The 23,646-nt window shown below is 40.6% G+C and overlaps 1 protein-coding gene across 2 annotated transcripts in view; it reads left to right on the forward strand.

Annotated features, from left to right (window-relative positions):
- Positions 1 to 23,646, forward strand: part of LOC101737236 (neural cell adhesion molecule 1) — a 108,135-nt gene that overhangs the window by 20,979 nt on the left and 63,510 nt on the right. For both annotated transcript variants that reach the window (XM_062676171.1, XM_021347284.3), the window contains exon 3: positions 7,878 to 8,019. In XM_062676171.1, coding sequence (XP_062532155.1) covers positions 7,878 to 8,019 — 142 coding nt within the window. The remainder of the gene's footprint in view (positions 1 to 7,877; positions 8,020 to 23,646) is intronic.

Genomic DNA, 23,646 nt, shown 5'->3' on the forward strand with positions numbered 1-23,646 from the left:
ACCTTACGTTACGGACGTTTTTTCCCGGTTAGCGTACCCCTCTGCATCGTCCCATATCGAAGTTCGTTCCAAAAAATCTTTCAAAATAATACAAACTACGACCGGAATTAGGATTCTTACGCTATAATACAGTAGTTTTCAGTATTATTAATCAATAGACTAATGAAGTGATCACTACATACAATCAAACGATATATACTTCTAACAACACTACGATTTTATTTACCGTTCAATGATCAAAAATATTATTTTAATAAAAAACAGATAATAAAAATGCGATGACAACATAATTTTCAGAAGATTTTTTTCTAATCTGAGGCAATATCAGACTTTTTACTTAACCTGAAACTTGCACAAAACTTTAGACTTCAATAAACTTATCACTTTGGCAACTCAGGGAAGTCCTCGTAGAAGCCAAAAGACACCCAAGAAAACTAAATTATTTGGATAAGCACTCAGCCAACATCACTGTTCTAAACTGAATAAAACTTTGTATAGATAGGTAACAATATTAGTAATAAAACTAAATAAGTGGTGACCTCGATAATAAAAAAGTTCTCGACGTCAAATTAACCTCACCTTCAAAAGCACAAAACTACTTAGCTTGATCTTAAAACATCAAATATGAATATACGCCGCCCAAATTTTCAGGCTGCCCTCAATTATGTTTTTTTTTTATTGCTTAGATGGGTGAACGAGCTCACAGCTCACCTGGTGTTAAGTGGTTACCGGAGCCCATAGACATCTACAACGTAAATGCGCCACCCACCTTGAGATATAAGTTCTAAGATCTCAGTATAGCTATAACGGCTGCCCTACCCTTCAGACCGAAACGCATTACTGCTACACGGCAGAAATAGGTGGTACCTACCCGCGCGGACTCACAAAAGGTCCTACCGCCAGTAAAAATGTTCAGACTAAAAATGTTCAGACTATTTTTCTTTACAACGTTAATTCGTGCAAACAGTCCAATAACAAAATGACGATTTTTTTATTATTATTATCGTCCCTGGTATTCACCACACCTCACGATGAATCGCTGAAGCGATCAAATGAAACAAAATCGAACAAAGTCAAGTGGGAATCGCGCTCAACCCATTAAACGCGATTGCTTGTCGAAAATGAAAATGGGGAAATATATTTTCGTTTGTCCGACAGAACGTTATTCCGATGTTTTTTTCGTGATTTTTATGCAATCCACCGGGAGCTGCGTTTACACGCAACAAATTGCTCACTTTGATTGAGTGCACATTACTGTGATCCTGCGATATGAAATGAAAATATCGACGCTTGAAAGTTAAACGTGACTAAGCGACAATAACTGCTTTGTACATAAATGATAGGCAATAACCATATTCGATGCGCAAAAAAAAATTATTTCTAGGTCTATTAAAATCATTTCAATCCTACTTATTCGTTATGATTCGTTAATGATTCGTTAAAATAGTTTTTTTTTTCTCAGGTATTTCAACTTTAAATTAGTCTACTGTAAAGTTCACTCATTGTCGCTTAGTCACGTTTGTCTTTCAAGCGTCGATATGTATAAATAGAGAACAAATTGCTTAACTGTAGATGTTTTCAATGCCATGCCGAACACGAGGATTTCAATGAGCTGCTTTAACGAATAACTAATTGTTCTCTGCGAATGAAGAAGCGTAAAGGGTGATAATAAAAAAAATGGAGTATGTCCTTTGAATACACGTCTTAATGTAACGAGGAACTTGCTCAAGTTCCATTTTTCATTTGGATGCCTACGAAAGGAACAAAAAAAAGCGACCCAATTAAAAAGTGTTCATGCATGGGTGGCTCTATTCAGCTCCAATTTTATTGGAACGATTAATTTTATTGCGAAAATTTCTGGACAGCGGAACGAATGGAAAACGAGAGTTGGCGGAGGTGGTTTCGTCGACCTTTTGTGGTTGCGCGATGGATGGGTTTGTTCCGCACCGAATCTAATCAAAGGGCAGGCACCCGAAAAAGTATTCGCTCGTTATTGTGAACATGACGAATGAATTGAAATTTTTTAATGTAATTGGAAACCGTTGATGATGGAACGCTCCGTATCGGCGTGTTCGGCAATCATAAATAACCACTGATATATATCCGTTCGACTTGTACGAATTGTTTATTTCGCTTTAGGATTTCCTCGTTCATTATTCGGTGGGGGCTTGCAAAATTTCACTGCTTGAATACCTTTGTTACGTTGTCGGATTTCACTTTAATCTAATTGAATCACAACAAAACATGGCCACAGATAACCCAAGCGAAATTGATTGAACTAGAGGTCCCGCAGTAGTCGAAATTCGACTACAATTAATTGGAATTGTAAGTTTGTACACTATTATGATTGTATTTTATACTTCTATAATCACAAATTTCGCCAAGACTACACTATAAAAAATATTAACAAAGACAAACAATATTTAATCTATTCTCAATTTGACAACAGACGTCAAGAACAAAAGTTTGACAATAAATAGTATGCATGCGTTTGTGCGTCAAATACATGGTATGTAGTGTGTGTAACGTTTTCTTTATTGATTTAAGGTATCTTTTATGCATTATTTTAAAAAAATATTAGCATTGTGCACTTCTTCTCTATGTTCTCTATAAGTGTAGAAAATTTCATACTCCTCCGTCCGCGCAATTTTCGTAAAAAAGGATACAAAGTTTTTGCTTCACGTATTAATATATAGATAATATGACTCGAATTACAACGAAACAAGTCTATTTTATTGATGTAAATCGTTTTAAAGCGGATAAACGAAATACATGCTCGTGAATGCGAAAATATTTGTAACGTTTTGCTTACAAATGCTACTCAAGCGCTGCTGGTTCTGTGCAACTGTCACTAATTAAACTTTGAGTACCATAGAGAGAAACCCTGCTATTTTTAGATTAGGATATTTACATGTTGTTCATTTACCGTGTTTACTTGTTATTTTAGTTTAATGTGTAACGCGTTTTGGTATCTTATTTTGAGTTAATTATTTTGGGTTTTAAAATTATCATGCATTGGTCAGCATTTGTTTAACACAAATTTAACTATTTTAGCAATAAAAACAAACTGTACCGTAGAGTCAGCAATGAAAACGCTAACATTATTCCCGTTTTTTTTTATTGCTCTTATGTGTGGACGATCTCACAGTCTCACAGGATACTGGAACCCATAGACATCTACAACGTAAATGCGCCACCCACCTTGAGTTATAAGTTCTAAGGTCTCAATATAGTTACAGAAGAGATCTTTCTAGTTCATAACATGAGGATTATATTGATCAGGTTGTCAAATAGTATAACAGAGCAGTCATATTATTATTTCAAATCATTAGACGAAGTTTGTTGTTCGCTTCGTGATACCAAGAAATATTATCCAATTTTACATGAAATTCAAGCAAAGACTGTTCCTCTGAAATCCCTTTTGAATTAATTTGCTGTAGGTGGCTAGGATTTGAATTTTAAATTGTTGTTATATCTCTTTGTAATTGCAAATGAAAGAGGAGACGTGTTCCACATAAAACTGAGACAAAACTTAGTATTTAAATGAATAAGGCACACGGATTTCAATTTAGTCAGTATATTTATTTATATTTGTTACTAGCTGACCCGGCAGACTTCGTAGTGCCTCAATCGATAAATAAAAGACCTACACTTTTGTATAAAATAAACTTAAAACAAACAAAAAGAATCCGTCCGATGGGGGACACATAAAAGGAAAAACAAAATTGTTATTATATTTTTATTTAATTCCGAGCATTTTCATATTTATCTACCTTTTAAACCTTCTCTGGACCTCCACAAATAATTCAAGACCAAAATTAGCCAAATCGGTCCAGCCGTTCTCGAAATTTAGCGAGACTAACGAACAGCAATTCATTTTTATATATATAGATTTGGGTTTTTTTAGTGTACTTCTTCTTCATCCTTAGGCAATCATAATTCAGAAAACAATACTTAAAGCTATTTATTAACCGAATTAATACTTCAAAAGATGTTATTACTAAAGTAGAATTTTACACACGATTTTAAAGAGTCAACAAGAGCTTATCACAGATCTGAAATCAGTGCCATCACTGAGAAAAACTTACTTGCTCTTTCCCAAATAGAATAAAGCTACAACTTTATGATACACTGTAGGTAAGGACCTAAAATAATTATAATTAGAAAGAATCTTGGTTACTATATTACTGAGCACTGACCAGAGACAATGTGGAGTGCTCGTATACTTCTTTTGAAATCTGGTAACATATTTATCGAAAACGAACCTATAATCCCAAATGCATTAAAAATTAGTGGAATAGTATCACTTTAAGGTGTTTCAAGTATAATTATGATTAAAAAAGTTTCAACAAACCAAAATCACTATATATATAACTGTCGAAATCGTCCCATAGAACAGCTATTTGTCAAAATAAATTCCTCTACTGGTTCAAAAGTCCTACAGGTCAAGCTCACGACCAAGCTACGTGTCCCGACAGTAATTTTATTAATATTACCAACGGAAACATGTCACGCCCGGATTCACCAACCGTATATCGTAACAGTCGGGAAAAAATATGATTTATTGTAAGAACGAGAGGAAGAAAAATAATACACAGCGCTGCAGGGCATGAATAAACTGCAAATGGTTGTGTGCATTACTATATCTTGATTGCTCATCGTATATTTAGGTAAAAGGCTATTTTTATTTCTATTAACATTGGAACTACAGCAGCTATTTTGTTGTAATACGTTGGCTGAAAGATGGGACTTGATATTCATAAACAGTCGCGGTATCTGAACATGAAAGGTTTGTTCGGTCCCAGCACAGTTTATCAAAAAACACTCATCACTAAGCAATTTACTCTCTTTCTGTTTGTCCACTTTCAGTCGCCTATATGAAAATTAAATAAAATTATAACTAATTTGTTTAGGTATCTGGTCAACTGATAAGTTTATGTTATTGTTTCCTCTGTATAGGTGCCTTTATTTTCCGTTCATCCTCTTCGGCCAACTCATACTCTGAGCCAGGAAGCTCAAGTACCTAAGAATAACCCTGGATGCATCCATGGCATTCCACCCACATTCAAAATCAGTCAGCGACCGTGCCGCGTTTATTCTCGGCAGACTCTACCCCATGATCTTTAAGCGGAGTAAAATGTCCCTGCTTAACAAGATGACACTTTACAAAACTTGCATAAGGTCCGTCATGACTTACGCGAGTGTGGTGTGGCCGTATGCTCGTCTGCCTACAAGAGCAATAAAAAAAAATTTAGGTCGATTAGACACTGATAACTTTAAGTTTATATATATGACGGAGGAGAAACGCTGAAGGAATGTTTTTAAAAAGTGTGACGTCAGCATTGTTGACGTCACGGTCATTAAGTTCTCGATGATGACTCATGTTTGGGCTTCCAAAACAAAACTTCACGAGAACTGCGTATATTGCGCGAGAAGCATAACAACGTTACAGAGAGATCCGTACTGTACTACGGCTCGGACACGAATGAATAAACGCTAGACAGCACGGCCGTATTTATAGGACTTCGTACACGTCAGCGTGTTTACAAGTATTAAACACGTGAGCGTGTTTACAAGATTTTAAAGTATTGAAATTACAATAAAAGGGACTGTTTAACATCAATTTCTTATCACAGAGTAATTAGTTGATGATCAGTAGGTAAATAGTCATATTTGCGCCGACACGGCCATACTGACAGGCGGTGCGTGCTCTGCACCGGCCTCGTTGATTCTCGTAGGTTTTTCTTTGATTCTCATTGACCTGTAGGAATAAAAAGTGTCTCTGAGTAGCGCATCTGTTATACTTGCGTTACTTGTAACTATGAAGGTTTGAGACTTATTAATGCGATTTGATTGTAGGGTTCTCGGAGGGTATCGTAGGGTTCTCGGAGGGTATAGTAGGGTTCTCGTAGAGTTCTCGGCGGTTCTCGTAGAGTTCTCGGCGGTTCTCGTAGAGTTCTCGGCGGTTCTCGTAGAGTTCTCGGCGGTTCTCGTAGATTTATTTAAGGTGTTCGGATAAGGATGTTGTGTAGTGGGATGTTGTGGCGTACACTGTGGTACTTATGTAGTGGGCGTACACTGTGGTACTTATGTAGTGGGCGTACACTGTGGTACTTATGTGGTGGAATTTTAGTAATCAAAAATAAAAACTTATCTTTGAGTGTTGATTTTGTTGCTCGACCATGCTGATTTGTGAAGTAGATGTATAGGCTCATCGGCTGTTGCTGGAGGGTAGTCTTCTTCCGCCGATATAGTTAAATGGTCTCCAGGTTCTTGCTGAGCGGAGGCGGCATGTGATCCCACTTCTGATGACGGAGGAGAAACGCTGAAGGAATGTTTTTAAAAAGTGTGACGTCAGCATTGTTGACGTCACGGTCATTAAGTTCTCGATGATGACTCATGTTTGGGCTTCCAAAACAAAACTTCACGAGAACTGCGTATATTGCGCGAGAAGCATAACAACGTTACAGAGAGATCCGTACTGTACTACGGCTCGGACACGAATGAATAAACGCTAGACAGCACGGCCGTATTTATAGGACTTCGTACACGTCAGCGTGTTTACAAGTATTAAACACGTGAGCGTGTTTACAAGATTTTAAAGTATTGAAATTACAATAAAAGGGACTGTTTAACATCAATTTCTTATCACAGAGTAATTAGTTGATGATCAGTAGGTAAATAGTCATATTTGCGCCGACATATATATATAGATAGAATAGATAACCGATTTCGCTTTTAAGATTACCGTCTTATCGTGGTCGCCTCCAACTATATCTCCGACCCAGACAACGAAACACTGCAAAGCTGGCGTCGCCAAAAGCATGTCTTATCCGATCCACCGTCAGTGCTTTTAAGCTCTCCAAGCACCGGTCACCATTCTTGTCGAACACGTCAAGTGCAAGAGTTCGACGTGCAACCTAGCCCATAGACACAATTCACTGAGTTTCTCATCAGATCTTCTCAGTGGATCGCGATTCAGATCCGTTGGTAGATTCAGTGAAGCACTGCTCTTGCTAGGGCTAGTGTTAGCAAATTCTCTGAGGTTGAGCCCGTGAGCTCACTTACTCTTCCGAGCGTAGCCCCTTAGACTACCAGCGGTCAGTTAGTGAAATAAAATAAAATACCATAGAAACTTTTTGAATGAATGATTGGTTTAGTGCGTTATGAACGCTTTCAATAAAATACGAATTCTTATCAAAATAAACTTCTTCTAACCGAAAACATATTCTATACTAGCGACCTGCTCTCGCTACGCTTCGGAAACATTTAATTTTATTATTGATAGCTAAGTCCCGCGATGTTACCCGCGATTATTGTTGTACCGCGGGTGACGCCGCGGGGCGAAGCTAGTGTAAAAAAAGTAGCGTAAGTTACTCCTTATATCATCAGCTACCTATCAGTGAATGTCCTGTCAAAATTGGTCCAGCCGTTCCAGAAATTAGCCGGAACAAATAGACAGACAGACAGACAGACAGACAAAAATTGTAAAAAATGATATTTTGGTGTATGTACCGCATACATATTTATGTGCATGCAGTAAAAAGCGGTTATTTCAAGATTACAAACAGACACTCCAATTTTATTTATATGTATAGATAACTACGATTTAATTTTAAAAATGCAGCATCAATTTTAGGTTTCCAATAAACAATTTTGCGTTCTCTTTGTACAAAAGGCTTACTTTTACTCATATCGCGGAACATCAAAACGTTTCTAAAATCCCATCACAAAAAATAAATACGCCAAACGAAGTCTTTAACCGGAAAGCATTTTCATTTTCCAATTCCGAACAAGGTTTTTCGGAGACCTTTCATAGACTGTCGGAATCGTGGACAGGTGCATAATAACTTTTGTTTTTATTTTATTTGTTTCAGTGTCGACAGTCGACGTTGACGCGGTGTTGGGGCGCACTGCCTCCCTGCCCTGTGACGTCACACCAGACGCTATTGAAGATCGCGTCTACATGGTGCTCTGGTTCAGAGCGGGAAAAGCCACGGGTGGAAAACCTATATACAGGTTAGTTCATCATATTCAATAACTTACATATATTTCAAAATAACGTATCCACTTTTATAACGTCACTAATGGAATTGGTAAGACGCCCGTGTGTATACGTATCAATGTAATAGGTGCCAGTTTTTGTGAAGAAACACTAAGAAATTATTCATTAATGAATAATCAATGTATATAATAACCATCCTGAGAAAAAATCAAGTCCACAGAATTTATAAATTGTCTTATACTGTTACACCACCCTTCTTATTTCAGCAGATCAATATATAATAAATCGGTGTTACAATTTACTTGAGTATTTACTATTAACAACCAGGGAGGCTGTAGGTTAATCTGCAGCATTAAAAACATAAAATCTCAACAAACAAAGCGAATTAGAATGAAAATTTGTAAAGACATTTTACTAATTTATCGAGTCGCCAAATGACTGTGAAATACATATAAACTCTACCGCGCTCAAGATATCAATCATACAAGGACAAATTTATGTGATTCCAATACAAGATACACATGAATAATACATGTAGAATGTCTCACGATCTCTCATGAAGTCGAATGTAATATCATCATTTGTTATGGAGATTCGAAGGAGTTTTCTCACCAAAGCCGTTGTTATATGACGACTGGTGGACATTATTCCATAGACTAGGATTCGCTCAATGTCGGAATTCGACCATAATGACATTGCTTCCGAGCATTTATACTCATTTTATGTATTTAATATTCTTTGTGGTTCTATTATTTATGATTTGGAAAAAAAACCTGAATTTTTGATATTTTGTTTTTGTTGTCCGGTTGATTATTGAGAGTCAGGTCAGAGATTCCTAAAATCGTATCTAATTTGGCTGACTGGTACTTTAGGAGATCATAAAACACACCTCGGGTCATGTCCAACTACTACAAAATTTTCTTCATATCTATTAACATAATTTTCCTCTTGCCTTCTCTCTCTTTCAAACTCTTTCTACCGTAACCCTTAATTTTACTAATGGAAAGACGTTTTCAAGCCCAAACCAGTGGCTACCACTTGCTTATTTCTACCGTTAAGCATTCTGAATCGTAGAACAAAATTCTACTAGAATTGAATTTTCTTTGGGATCTCTAGAGCGGTAGCATCAAATTCTCATTGATCTTACTGTTCAAATATTACACAAATTTATTAATAACCGAATATGTTCGTCTATATCTATACTAATATTATAAAGAAGAAAGATTTGTTTGTTTGTTTGTTTCGAATAGGCTCCGAAACTACTGGACCGATTTGAAAAATTCTTTTTCCATTAGAAGTCGACATTGTCCCTGATGAACATAGGCTACTTTTTTTTCATTTTTTTTTATTTTATTTTTTTGGTTTCATGTGTGTTTTAATGTTTCCGGGGCGAAGCGAGGGCGGGTCGCTAGTTTGCTAATATTTGCAGAATAATTTTGACTAATCTTACAATTAAGCAAAACTTTGGTCTGCGTAATAAACATTAAGCTAAGCTGGTACACATCTTTAGTACTTACCTTGTACTAAGTCTTATTTATGCGGAATTAAGAAAATAGAGTTTGTTTTAAATTAAAATATGATAGCTCCAAGTCCAGAACTATTAACAAGAAACAGAAAACTAACAAAAATAGCAACGCAAACACATTTTCTTTTTTGGCTCAACTTACACACACTTCCCCTAGGAAATAAGTATTTACACTAATGCCAAAGTAAATACGAAATATGAGATACACCTCAATTTCGGAAGATCCCTTGTTTGTATGGCGCGCCGGATTACCGTGTGCCTTCCGAAATGTAGGGCAGTACATTCGCGGAGAAAAATGGCGGATTGATTTACCGGACCCGTGTCGGCGACCGGATCTCCCGGTGACGTCGGAACTTCCGTGAACATGAACGGTTCCAAGAATAGAAATGGCATAGAATAGCTAAGTTTCCAACTTTTTTGTGAAATTTTAATTTTTCAAGGTATCGTAAGATAGAAGCAGGCTTAGCTAAATTGAGAAAATGGAAAAACAAATAGATTGGATTTTTTATTTATTTATTCGTAAAATCAAAAAAATCTGGTACTTTACTGGTGGTAAGGCACATTGTGAGCTGGTAGGTACCACCACCCTGCCTATTTCTGACCTGCTGCACTAATGAGTTTCGATTTGAATGGTTCGGTAACCGTTGTACTGTCAAAATTGAGACTTAGAACTCATGTTTTAAGGTGGGTGGCAGCATTAATGTGGTTGATGTCTATAGGTTCCGGTGACCAGTTAACACTGGGTGAGCCCTCACGGCCTCGTACATATATTGTTGCGATAAAAAAAAACTAAAAAAGGGGCAAGGTTGGAAAATATTTCTGAAGTTTCTCTAATCAAGAAAGTACATTTAAAAACCAATCAATAACGGAGCACTTCTAAGTATATTATTTATTCTATAACGTAGTTGATACGTCTATAAGACTGGTCTATCGAGACTTGGATCCAACGTTAAGAGTTCCGTATTCCTTTAGAAATTGAGTTCATCATTGAAGTAGCAATCATGAAGTGGATTGAAATATTGGTTCGGGATCGACCCGTAAATGTTTCAACGAAATTTTTCATATTTTATGAAGCCCTTCCGGTATGAAATAAAAACACTCATGTAATGAATTTTGAAATTATAAATACTACGTTAACTTTTCAAATGTTTTACATTACGATCAAATTAATTAGTTTAGATTGAAAACACTGTGCTTGAACTTAAAAATCAAAATGAAATCAAAGCACAAAACCTCAGTTTTCCCAAAAGGTTTGATCAAATTATGATTTTAAATTCATCTCTCGAATTCACAGAAGAATTCCGAATATTTTCACTGGTGGTAGGACCTCTTGGGAGTCCGCACGGGTAGGTACCACCACCCCGCCTATTTCCGCCGTGAAGCAGTAATGCGTTTCGGTTCGAAGGATGGGGTAGCCGTTGTAACTATACTGAGACCTTAGAACTTATATCTCGAGGTGGGTGGCGCATTTACGTTGTAGATGTCTATGGGCTCCAGTAACCACTTATCACCAGGTGGGCTGTGAGCTCGTCAACACATCTAAGCAATAATATATATATATATTAACACCTAAATAAAACATTAACTAGTAAAAAATTTTCATACGTTTTTCATACAACCAAAACTATTTATATACGAAACAAACCTAAATGAAATACCATTATAATTTTTTCCCGTTTAATACCTTCAAAAACCAGCAAGCTACTACCGTGTTGATTGGAGGCACATAATCAAAGAGATATATTTGATTATCTAATGATTTTTTCTGTAGATTTAAGCTATTTTGTACTACAACCGCTGAACATCAGAGTAACTCTAATGTAATCTGAAATGGTCCACTGCTAAACAATCCCCTAAAAGTTTGAAAGAAACCAATCGTCTAAATCAGCCGAATGACTTTGCAAATCCACGCGTAATTTACAACGAGAGTCCAATAATACACCGAGTTCCTTAAAACGAACTCATTTAACCATTGCGCAGATGGTGGCGCTCGTATGGGCCCGCAAATTTATCGGACACCACATTCAGACAGGGTAGTACTTGTGCCGCCAAAAAAAAGACCACCCCAAACTAGAAATGGCTATCATCGGCACTAGTGTCACAATGTTGCCGAATACGTTTAGGAAAATGAGCATTTTTTTTGACTCTTTAAGCCTTATAGCCTCTTTGATTATAATCAGTCACTATTGCCCATAGACATTAATAAAGCCAGTCACGTCAGTCAAGGCGACGAGTACTGCAAAACTGTACTTATACATCGAAGTAATTTGAAGACGTCATGGCCTAAAGGATAAGACGTCCGATGCATTCGTGTTGAACGATGCACTGGTGTTCGAATCCCAGGCGGGTACCAATTTTTTTAATTAAATACGTACTCAACAAATGTTCTCGATTGAGTTCCACGGTAAAGGAATAGCATCGTGTAATAAAAATCAAACCCGCCAATTTTAATTTGCGTACCGCCTATTTCTGCTGTGAAGCCGTAATGCGTTTCGGTTTTAACCCTACAAGGCACCTAGTTCCATATGTGGAACAGTGTCTTTAATCTTTCCTATAGCTACAAAACAAGAAATAGCGTCATCTATTGATATATTGATAGATGCTACAGACATTTAGCAATATTGTAATACGAAACTTTACCTAAAGATGTCTTTCGTGTTAAAGTTATAGTATATGAAGTGTGAAATTTGAATGAAATTGGAACGTTAGTCGTTTGTTTGAATTCAAAAATATTTAAAAAATAGTTATTGAACAGTTTTGACTCGAAAAAAATACTGTGCTGCAACGAAGTGTATATTTTGCAGAGGTAAGTTGTTTTTTTTATATTACAATAGTAAACGTATTAGTAAATCATATTTTTATGCATGTTCCACATACGGTACGTTGAGCTTTAGTGTCTGTTTTCACTTATACATACATTCCTTAGGAATTTTTAGATTTTATTGCAGAAAATGTCGCGAAGAAGATTGCGTGATGAAGATATTGAAGGTTTCTGGGATATTCCTTCTGGGAGAAGAAGATGGTCAAGATTTTTCTGATGCTGAAAGTGATGATGACATCGAAAAGGTTCAGTCCATCCGAAAAATTTTATCAGAACCACCAGCAACGTGGAAACTTCCTTCTCTCCGCAAATATATCAGTTTTCGTCTCCCATCAACGAGCTTGTTACGAATATTGAAAATCGTCAGCCAGAAATATCAAACCCTCAGCCTAGTACATCAGGAATGATTTCAAGGACAACTACAGGTATCATTACACAATCTCAGGAACCTAGACGATCATCGACTATGAGTAACACAATCGGTCATGGATCTAGAAACCCTTTGGCACTGTAACTGTCACTCAAAGAAAAAAAAAGATTTATTTGGAAGAAAACATATTTTCAATCACCCCTTTCTTCATTTACTGGAAACACAAATTTACAGTCACCGATTATAGACTTTGAAATTCCCCTTCAATATTTTTTATGGTTTTTTGATGATGCGTTATTTCAGCATATCGTAGAAGAAATGCACAAATTTAGTGTCTAAAAAAATTTTTTCAAAGAAAATGGTACTTGAGGCTATTTTATCATCTTCTTGATGTAACTAACCCTTGTCAATTGCTGGTTATTGTACAGAAGAGCCGGAGAGCAGCAGCATATACCAACCCCAATGAAACAGAAGGACTTCAAATATGAAGTAGGGAAAAGTTTATGCATATGTGGGTTATCAATAAACAAAAAGAGAGGTAGACCAAGTTTATCTGATGAAGTTGAAAACAAAAGACAGAAGCCAAATACATCAATCCTACCTTCGCGTGATGTCAGGCGCGATGAGTTTGAGCATTTTCCTGTTTGGGGTCAAAAAAGACAATGATGCAAATATCCTGGTTGCAAAGGAAAAGCATTCATATCTTGCGACAAATGTCGCGTAGAGCTTTGCCTCAATAAATGGAACAATTTTTTTAGATCCTTTCATCAATAAACAATTTTATATTAGTTATAAGTATGATTTTGCAATAATATACAAAAGTATAGGTAATAGTCATTTCATTTTGAATAATTTACAATTGAACAAAAAGTACATAGGAAACTTCCAAAGCAATTCAATTGTACTAGTTTAGTATACCAAAAAGTATAGTTAAGGCTCAGTGTACCATATGTGGAACTGAAATAAAAAGTTGATTTTTTCGTAAAATATGGTTTTATTTTTATTTTTATATGTTTTCCCTATCTTCTGATCACTAAATACAAACTATATATTTTTTTGATGCACAAAAAAAAATTGAGCCTTGTAGGGTTAAGAGTGGGGCAGCCGTTGTAACTATACTGAGACTTTAGAACTTATATCTCAAGGTGGGTAGCGCATTTACGTCGTAGATGTCTATGGGCTGCCAGTAACCACTTAACACCAGGTGGGCTATGAGCTCGTCCACTCATCTAAGCAATAATGTTTTTTTTTTTAATAATAATACCAAAAAGCAATGAATACATTTTTTCTCTATCCCATTATAGGTTTGACGTCGATCTTTTCATTAATTTAAGTAATACTCATAAACGTTCAATAAATTACCTCGGTTCCCTAGTTTACTAATACATTTAGTAATAGATCTTCATCATACATCGTTAGTGTAAATCGAACACACCCACCGCCTTCTCGAAACATAAGAAAGCAACAACGTAAAATCTATTAGCGGTAAGTAGTGTGCGCATCAAACGAACACAGCCGTAGAAATTGCACACAGCTTTGAGCCATATTGTCCATTAATCACTAGCGTCGTTTAGCACCATTATTAGGGTAGCTGCGGATCGCTTTTAAATATCTAGGGGCCTTGGCCAGCGTCACTCAAACTAAGTACTTTGGAGGTGACGAACTTAAAAAAGGTAACTAAATTAAAAAAAAGGTTTAACGAATACTTTTTAAACTTTAGTGTATATTTGATTGAGAGTTATTTTTATCTATAAACTAGCTGACCGGCAGACTTCGTAGTACCTCAATCGATAAATAAAAGATCTAAACTTTTGTATAAAATAAACTTGAAACAAACAAAAGGAATCCGTCCGACGGGGAACACATCAAAGGAAAAACAAAATTGTTATATTGATTTTAATTCCGAGCATTTTCATATTTATCTACCTTTTAAACCTTCTCTGGACTTCCACAAATAATTCAAGACCAAAATTAGCCAAATCGGTCCAGACGCTTTCGAGTTTTAGCGAGACTAACGAACAGCAATTCATTTTTATATATATATAGATTACGAAATGTGCATGCCAAAAATATTATAGGTAACTATTTAACTAGAGTATCACAATGCGCGTTTAGATTACTCAATTTTGATTAGATTGTTGCTACTCGACCCAACAGGTGGACAAGAGCCCTTTTTAGGTCACAATCCATCATGGCGACCCAGTGCAAATTGATGGATGACGCCATTTATAGTTCGGATACACTTCTTTTTCTTACTTGTGAACCATAAGCTATTTTGTGAATTTTTTTTTTCTTTTTTTTTTTTGTAGAGTAAGTAGACTTCAAATCTCCAAAACTTAAGCGGTTACGATACGACTTCTCATTTATCCATAATTTATATGTTGCTCATACATTCATCAGTTTATGGAACAACTGATTTATTAGAAAATCCTTCATCATAGAATTTGTTCATGAGCTCAAGCTAAATAAGCGATTAGTAAAAAAAAATGTTTATTAGCTACACCATTTGTGTTTAGATTCGGAACTACGACCACTCGATTCAGGTGGATTTCTGTCATCATATTTACTCATCGACTTAAATACGTAAAAAAAATCCAAATCCAATCCAATATAGGCAGCGAAATGCACAATATTTTACTTACGTCTCTTTATACAGGACGAATCATAAACTTATCGTCCAATAACATTTAAAAAACAAAAATTTCAAGATTGCGAGTTTTATAGAATTTTGTATTCCACCATGATCAAATGAGGAAAAAAAAAGAAAAACACTCAAGTAAAAATAACAGACAAAACAATGCTATTAATTCGTGCCCAAAGGCTCTTTGACTTTCAATTAATAATAATTATTTTATCAACGCAACAATGAACATTACACAAAAAATCGAAACGGTGTAATTGAGAATTACAGACGACATTTTTAAACATGAATGTAAGTTATTTTTATTTAGCGCTACCACAAAAAATGCGATCATTTAATGTACATACGTCGCATATCAACAGATTGTAAACAACCAGAACTAAATAGCGGAATGTGTAAAAATCACGAAGTGTGTTTTTATTTATCAAAAGACTGAGCTGACTTTAAGCCTTTTAGTCGCAATATAATATATAGCATGTTTTGAGAACTTGCCGGAAAACGAAGACAGATTATAAAAGATATCACTAAAAAAACACAATAATCTAAAACTAGCAGAAAACAGCAAATGCACGGAAACCGCGGTCTTGAGATGGCTTTGATTTGACTACCCACAGATCGAAGTTCACCGTCAAACCGGAACGCATTAAAACCTCTACAAATTCAAGTATCAGGCTCACAAGATTAGTGGTAGCAGCATACATACTATCAGAAGTCCCGTGCGTGCCTCACTGTGTTTCATATTCTGAAAATCGAAAGCCCCTATTTAAATTCGCTTTAAACCTTATTGGCTCTTCTGTATTATCGATGAGTTTGAGAAACGTCAATGCTATAAGCCTGACTGTGAAGGCGATAACTTGTCAGCGGATTCAACTGTACCCGTCTTTGATCGCGCCCACCGATTTCCGTTTAAATGTATTGAACGACTTCTCACTTACACAATACGTGTATATAAACTTTATGATGCTGCAACAAACCAGAATTTTCACTGGGGATTAACGTCGGGGACTACTTCAACAGCACTGCGTTAAAATTTGTAGGGTTTTAAGAATTGTTTAACTCTTGACAAAGTAATTAGGTTTGATCACACAAAAACAAGTTTTGATTTGAAGTTTTTTTTTTTTTTTTTTTTTTTTTTTCCCTACCTATGCTGATAGCCTTGAGAGGCTATTTCAGCTTCGCCCTAACGTTAGTAGGTGAGCTCGCGGGGCTCAACCGGAGAGTTGCTAACACTGACCCTAGCAAGAGCAGTGCTTCGCAGAATCTACCACCGGATCGGAAACGCGACCCACTGAGAAGATCCGGCGAGAAACTCAGTGGGCTGTGTCTATGGGTTAGTTCGCTCGTCGAGCCCTTCGTCGCAAGCGACGGGTTCGACGAGGACGGTGACCGGTGCTTGTGGTGCCTAAAAGCACCGTTAATGGATCAGGAGGATCCGTAATGACGTGCTTTGGGCGACGTCGACGGTTTACCATTCGGTCTACTGGGTCGGGTATGTAATTTCCAGCGGCTACGATGAGAGGGTTCTCATGTCGTGCCGCCTTCTCAAAATGGCGCAGTGATGCCGACTGTAGATACTTACTAAGAGAGTCGAGCTCCAGGTCATCGTGGAGATCCACATTCCTAAGGAACCATGGCGCTCCGACGGCTATCCTGCAGAATCGTGATTGAATAACCTGAAGGGATTTCAAGTGGGTGCGGGCTGAGTGAGCGAACACTACGCTTGCATACGTCATGACGGGGCGTATACAAGTTTTGTAGAGAGTTACCTTATTGCGGAGGGACAGTTTGCTTCGACTACAAAGCATTGGATAGAGTCGTCCTAGAATAAACGCGGCGCGGTCGCGTACCGTTTTTATATGGGGACGGAATGTCATCCCTCTGTCGAGGGTGACGCCTAGATATTTGACCTTCGAGACCCACGGTATGGGCTGGCCAAAGAGAGTGATGGGACTAACGGCGGAGGTGTTTGCGCGCCTACTACGGAGTGGGATGCTCGAAGTGATATTCGGAGGGCGACCCCTTTTGAAGAGCACCGCTGCGCTTTTCGTGGGGTTGATGTCTATTCGCCACTTCCGGAACCACTGTCCCATGGTGGCTACTGCGATCTGGAGTCGCCGATGAAGCAGCGACATCTTCCTACACGAGTAGTAGATAGCCGTGTCGTCGGCGAAGAGCGCTAGATGGGTCTCCGGAGACCGGGGTATATCATTGATATACAAACTAAATAATAACGGGGAGAGCGCGAAGCCTTGCGGGACTCCGGCAGTCAGTTGACGGGGACGAGAACGAGTTCCCTCTACTCGATATCGAAACGAACGGTTCGACAAGAAGTCTCGTATGATGAGCACGAGTCTGTCTGGCACTCCCATGTTGTACAGTTTGTAGATCAAACCGTTGTGCCAGACTTTGTCGAACGCCTTCGCGATGTCGAAGAAGAGGGCGCCGGTCGGGATTTGTTTTCGCCTATTTAGTCCTATCAGAATGTGCTCCGTGAGGCGGTGCACTTGTTGTACGCACGAGTGTTTTGAGCGGAATCCGAACTGTTCGTCTATGAGAATTTTGTTCGCGGTAACAAAATCCCAGAGGCGTTTCCTAAGGAGACGTTCGTAAATTTTTCCTATCGTCGAGAGGAGACTAATCGGACGGTAACTAGAAGTTTCGTTTCTCGGTTTGCCCGGCTTATGTATACCGATAACGTCCGCTTCTTTCCACACCGCGGGAAAGATGCAGTGCGTCATAGCGGCATTTAAAATTGTAGCCAACATTGCTATCAGTTGGACTGGCAAAAATTTTAGCGCGCGGTTGTGGATGCCGTCGGAGCCTGGTGCCTTCCTAGGTTGGAGGTTGTGGATCGCGTCTCTAACTTCGTCAGTGGTAATGGGGGGTAACGCGTCCGAGGGCGGCAGGGAAGCTCTGCGCTCGACCTCCCTGTCGACTAACTCGGTGTGTTCGGGGTCCGCGTGTTGAGTGCTGGTGGTGCACTGCTCTTGCAGTGCATCGGCCAGCAGCTCAGCCTTGTCATCGTCATCGAATGCCGGTGGTTGGCCTGAAGGGCGTAAGAGGGGAGGCATAGTAGCGGTAGTTTCGGATTTGAGAGTCCTAGCTAGTCGCCAGTATGCTTGGTGGGAGGGCGCGAGTTGTTCTAAATAACTATGCCAATTATCGTTACGCGCGTCGCTTAAGCGGGAGTGGACTTCGCGTTGTAGACGACGCATCTGAATCCGGTTTGAATGCGTGGGAAGACGATCGTAGGCCCGGATTGCCGCGTTCCTAACTCTTAAGAGATTCCTAAGATCGGGGGACAGTCTGATGCGGTGGAAGCTGTCCTCCACATCGACTTCTTTAGAAGATCTAATGATCGCGGAAGAGATGTGATCGGTAATGATGTTTATGGATTCGACGGTGTCCTCGGGGGATGGATTCGAATCCGGGCCGTAAGGGAGGATTGGCGGAGCGGCGTCGGCTAGGCACGTGCCCAGCTTATTCCAATCCACCATGGTCCTCGTAACAGTGACTGGGTTGTGAGGGCGACCGAGCTGCATAACGACAGGTCGGTGGTCTGAGTCGAGCTCTGACATTGCTTCGATGGAACGCAAGCGCAGAGTTACGTTCCTAAGCAATGCCAGGTCTATAGTGCTCGGACGGAGCGCGATGTTATACGGATAACATGTTGGAGTTGGGGGACCGACTATTTCAAAGGTGAGGTCGTCTATAAACGCGTCGAGACGCCTACCGTTAACGTTTGTACGATGGCAGTTCCACCTAGTGTGGTGGCAATTTAAATCGCCTGCCAGGATGACGGAGTCTCCCATGCCGAACAGTGACTCGATGTCACTGCTCAGGAGGGGCTTGTCCGGGGGGAGATAAACGGATGCGATGACGATCGGCTGGTGTCCCGTCAGCGAGATACGGCACACTGACGCCTCGATATGTAAGAGCGAGGGAGTATCGAGAGGGACAACGTGCAGGGCCCGTCTATAGTAAATGGCAGTCCCGCCTTTCGAGGCGGTGAGTCTGTCATTCCTAACCATGACGTAGTTCGCGACTTTCGGGTCGCGACGCGAGGGCTTCAGACAGGTCTCCTGCACTAACAAGATATCTATAAGATTGTCGCGGAGGAATTCGAAAATTTGATCGCGTTGCCGCGCGAGTCCGTTAGCATTGTAGAATGCTAACGTAAAGGAATACGGTTTTTCTCTACCTTTTTGCGCCATTGATTACCGGTAAAGATTTTATAACGTACGTGACACGGACTCGTAAACGTCCATGTGGTCGAAGGCGGCCGCGAGCCGCTGTTCGGGGGTTACCGACCTACGGATAGCGTCAGCGAACGATCGCAGACGGTCGAAGTTCACCGCGGTGACGAAGTCGCGCACGAGCGCGAAGTCGTTGACGGCAGAGGGTTGCGGGGGACGGAACGCGGGCGCGGGGCGAGGTGCGAGCAGAGGCTGGGGCGCGGGGCGTGTCACGAGCGGGGGCGGGGGTGCGGTTTCCGTTCCCGCCTTAGTATACGGCAGCGGTTTTTTCCACGCCGAGACCGTGGGAACTGCAGCCGGCACGAAGGCGGGTTTCGGCACTGAAGGTGCCGAAGTCTTTGGGCCGACGGTTCGCGGAGCCGGGTGGGTTGGACGTTTTCGCGGAGCCCTAGGACATCCACGGTAGTTCGCGGGGTGCCCTTGCTTTAGGCATAGGACACAGCTTGGAGGTTCGGTCGCGGTTTCCCTAACACGCGAGCAATCTAATGTGGCGTGGTCGCCGAGGCACTTTACGCAGCGGGGGCGCGCGTGGCAATTACGAGCCGAGTGGCCGTAAAGCTGGCATCTGTAGCACTGCCCGGGAGTGCCACGTTTATGGGGGGCTTCGATGGAGACCCCGGATAGGCCGCAAACTGTCGAGAGGCATGAGATTTTCTTTTTTGCCTCCGGGGTTGGCTCCAACGCGACGAGTATCATGTTGTAGGGCTGCTTGCCCCGCCCACTGTGCATCCGATGCACACTAACTATAGGGAGTGCCTGAGCGATCAGGTCCTCCTTAACGTAGTCTATGTCTAGTTCTTTCGGTACTCCGCGTATTACTACGCGGAGCTCGCGGTCCTCCTGAAGAACATAGGTGTGGAAACCTATGTTCTCCTTTCGGAGGTATGCTGAGAGGGCCCTATGGTCGCCCGGCGTTGCGACCTTAATCTGAATCCCATGCGCGACGTTACGCGCATGGATGTAGTTAATTTTATTTGCCTGAAGGGCCTGGGATACGCGATTCCACGCTGTCTTCTCTTGAAGTATCAGCGGGGGCGGGGCAGCTACTTTAGGAGCGGGCGCGGGCTTAGGACGCGGCGGCGGGGTTACGCGGCGAGCGGAGTCCGACTCCGGTGTCACGACTACCTGCGGGCGGGAGGCGGTCGCGGATTTTGTTTGCTTCGTCGTGGAGCTCCGGGACTCCACGGCGCGAGTACGCTTTTTACCGCGCGTTACGGTTTGGAACCCATCCGAAGTTCCAGGCTGAGGGCTTGACGCGGATTCGAAATCCATCTCCGATTCGGTATCGGAGCCTGAACTCGAAACGATCGAGGTCGCGACGGACGAAGCGCGCGATGACGTAAACGACGCGGACGCGGGGGTGGGGGTAGCGTTAGGCGCTTCGTGAGTCGCATCGTCGGAACGTGCGCTCGAACTTAACGCGGCGGCGGGGGGCGCGCGGCGTGCCTCCGAGGCACGGTTGAAATATGCGGCGACGGACGCGGGGGGGGAGGGATTGCCACGGGAGGCCCTATAAGCTAAGTACTCGGCCCTAATTGACGGGTACCTATCCCGGAGGAACCCGACAATGTCACTAGCACTTTCACTGACACTTTCTTCATGCTGCATTTTCGGTCTTCTTGCCCGGGGGGGGCGGCCCCGAGACTTTTGTTGAACTCGCCGAAAGGCGAGGCCCCGGATAGGATTTGTAACCCCCCTGTGCTGCAGGACAGCAAGGAGCAGGGGGGGGGGAATGCCTATGCCGTGAAAACGGCAATCGGCGGGGAAAAGGAAAGGAACCCGCTCGGGCTGTATAGTGCTACAGCAGGCAGAATCGCGAGCGGGGGTCTAGTCTTGAAAAAGACTGTTGTTTTGGGAAAGGTTAGGAAATCGCTAGCCTGTGAGTGCCACAGGAAGCCTGATCGTAGCGATTGGTTTTGCCTTGAAAAAGGCAGTTGGTAAAGGGTGGGTTCGCGGTTACAACACTTTAGCGCACAAAAATGGACTCCGAGACGCAAATCGCAAGCGACCAACGGATCGGCACGTCCGCACTACTGAATTGTAAGCACGATGTATTCACGGTCACTACACTGTCGAGCACAACTGTGAGTTCAGAGACGCAGCTCGCAAGCGGGCCACGGATCGGAAAGCACGTCCGCGCACGACCGAGTCGTGAGCGAGAATTGATTTGAAGTACCCCTCGGGATCCGTTTTGTACATTTGAGGTTTAGATTAGCTTTATTAGCCAGATATATGTGGGAACCTCTATTCGGTTTGGGCCAATGAAACAGTTGATTACTTCACACATACTTGATTTTATTTTCATATTTTGTTAAACAAGTAAATAAAATTTAAAGGCCTTTCGTCTTCAGAGTTTCACTGCGTCTGTCCACCGTTGCGTCCGGTATCTGCTCTCATTTCGTCTTCTCACTTAAAAATAAAATTATGTGTCCAACATTCATTCGCCTTCTTTCTTACCTACTAACACGTCGTCTCCTATCTCTCTCACTCAGTCATGCTCCATATCTGTCATTCATCCATACATCCTAGATGGTACACTTATTCTGGTATTAATTAAATGTCCTTCATTGGTCACCGAAATTCATAAACACTGCTTAGAATTCCGAAAATCAATCAATATATAAGTACCCGCCCTTATGGGATAATGGAGAGGATTAAAGTGAATACAAGTTATATTCCTTTTACCAAACACGGTCTGAGTAATTATTATAAATCTTACTTTGTCTTAAAATTGGCATTCAAAACCGTTTCTTGCTGTAACTACCCTGATAGTTTAATCAGAGTTAAAGCTATAGTAAAACATACCTTATGAATAGGTAATAAGTATCAACAATACAATAATTCATGCTATTTATCGTGAACCTAATACCCAAGTATGACAACCACTAACTCTCAGTTCCCGGACCAAGAGAAATATAATATTAACTGATTAAGTAGATAAGTTTGTACATGACCCTTGTTTATTTACGCTAACAATTTAGAACTCTGCTTAGTTAACAAGTTCATAGGGAGTAATAAACATTAACGTTTCCACATAATCCATATTTAGTGCTGCCAGGATTTAACTATTATTCTGATGTGATTACATTAATTAAATGAAACAGTAGTTTTGTCGCACAGCCTCACTTGCATTCCTTTTTGCAATTAGCACGAATTCTCCTCAAGTGAGTAGTCACCTTAGATTGGTTTTATTTACCTAATCTTAGGTACTCTTTTTTATTTATTTATTGCTTAGGTGGGTGGACGAGCTCACAGCCCACCTGGTGTTAAGTGGTTACTGGAGCCCATATACATCTACAACGTAAATGCGCCACCCACCTTGAGATATAAGTTCTAAGGTCTCACTATAGTTACAACGGCTGCCCCACCCTTCAAACCGAAACGCATTACTGCTTCACGGCAGAAATAGGCAGGGCGGTGGTACCTACCCGTGCGGACTCACAAGAGGTTCTTCCACCAGTTATGGTACTCTTCTATCTAATCTAATTAATTATTATTCAAATCAAGTTTGGTTGAAATTTGAGATCTGATAAACGACATATTACGATCATCTTTTTGTCAATATGAATCGTCTATATACAGAAAGGTTATGGTTACAAAACGAATTATGATGATGAAAAGAAGTCGTTAACGTAATGGTTTGAAACACAGTGGATTTCAAATAAATAGTATATAAGTTAAGAATAGTAAACAGTACAAGTTACGATTAGAAAATATTTTTTTTTTTTGCCGTAAAGGCAGACGATCATACGGCCCACCTGATGGTGAGTGGTTACCGTCGCTCATGGACGTCAGCAATGCCAGAGGCAGAGCCAAGCCGCTGCCTACCGTTTAATACTCTCCACAAGCCTCGTTTGAAGAAGGACATGTCATAGCGCTCGGGAAACACCGTGGAGGGGAGCTGATTCCATAGCCGGATGGTACGTGGCAAAAAAGATCTCTGGAAACGCACTGTGGATGAACGTAGTGGCTCCAGGTAGTATGGATGAACTCTACTCCGGTGGCGGGCGGTGCGATGGTAAAAACGA

This window comes from Bombyx mori, chromosome 25 (genome assembly GCF_030269925.1).
Source record: "Bombyx mori chromosome 25, ASM3026992v2".
NCBI lineage: Eukaryota > Metazoa > Arthropoda > Insecta > Lepidoptera > Bombycidae > Bombyx > Bombyx mori.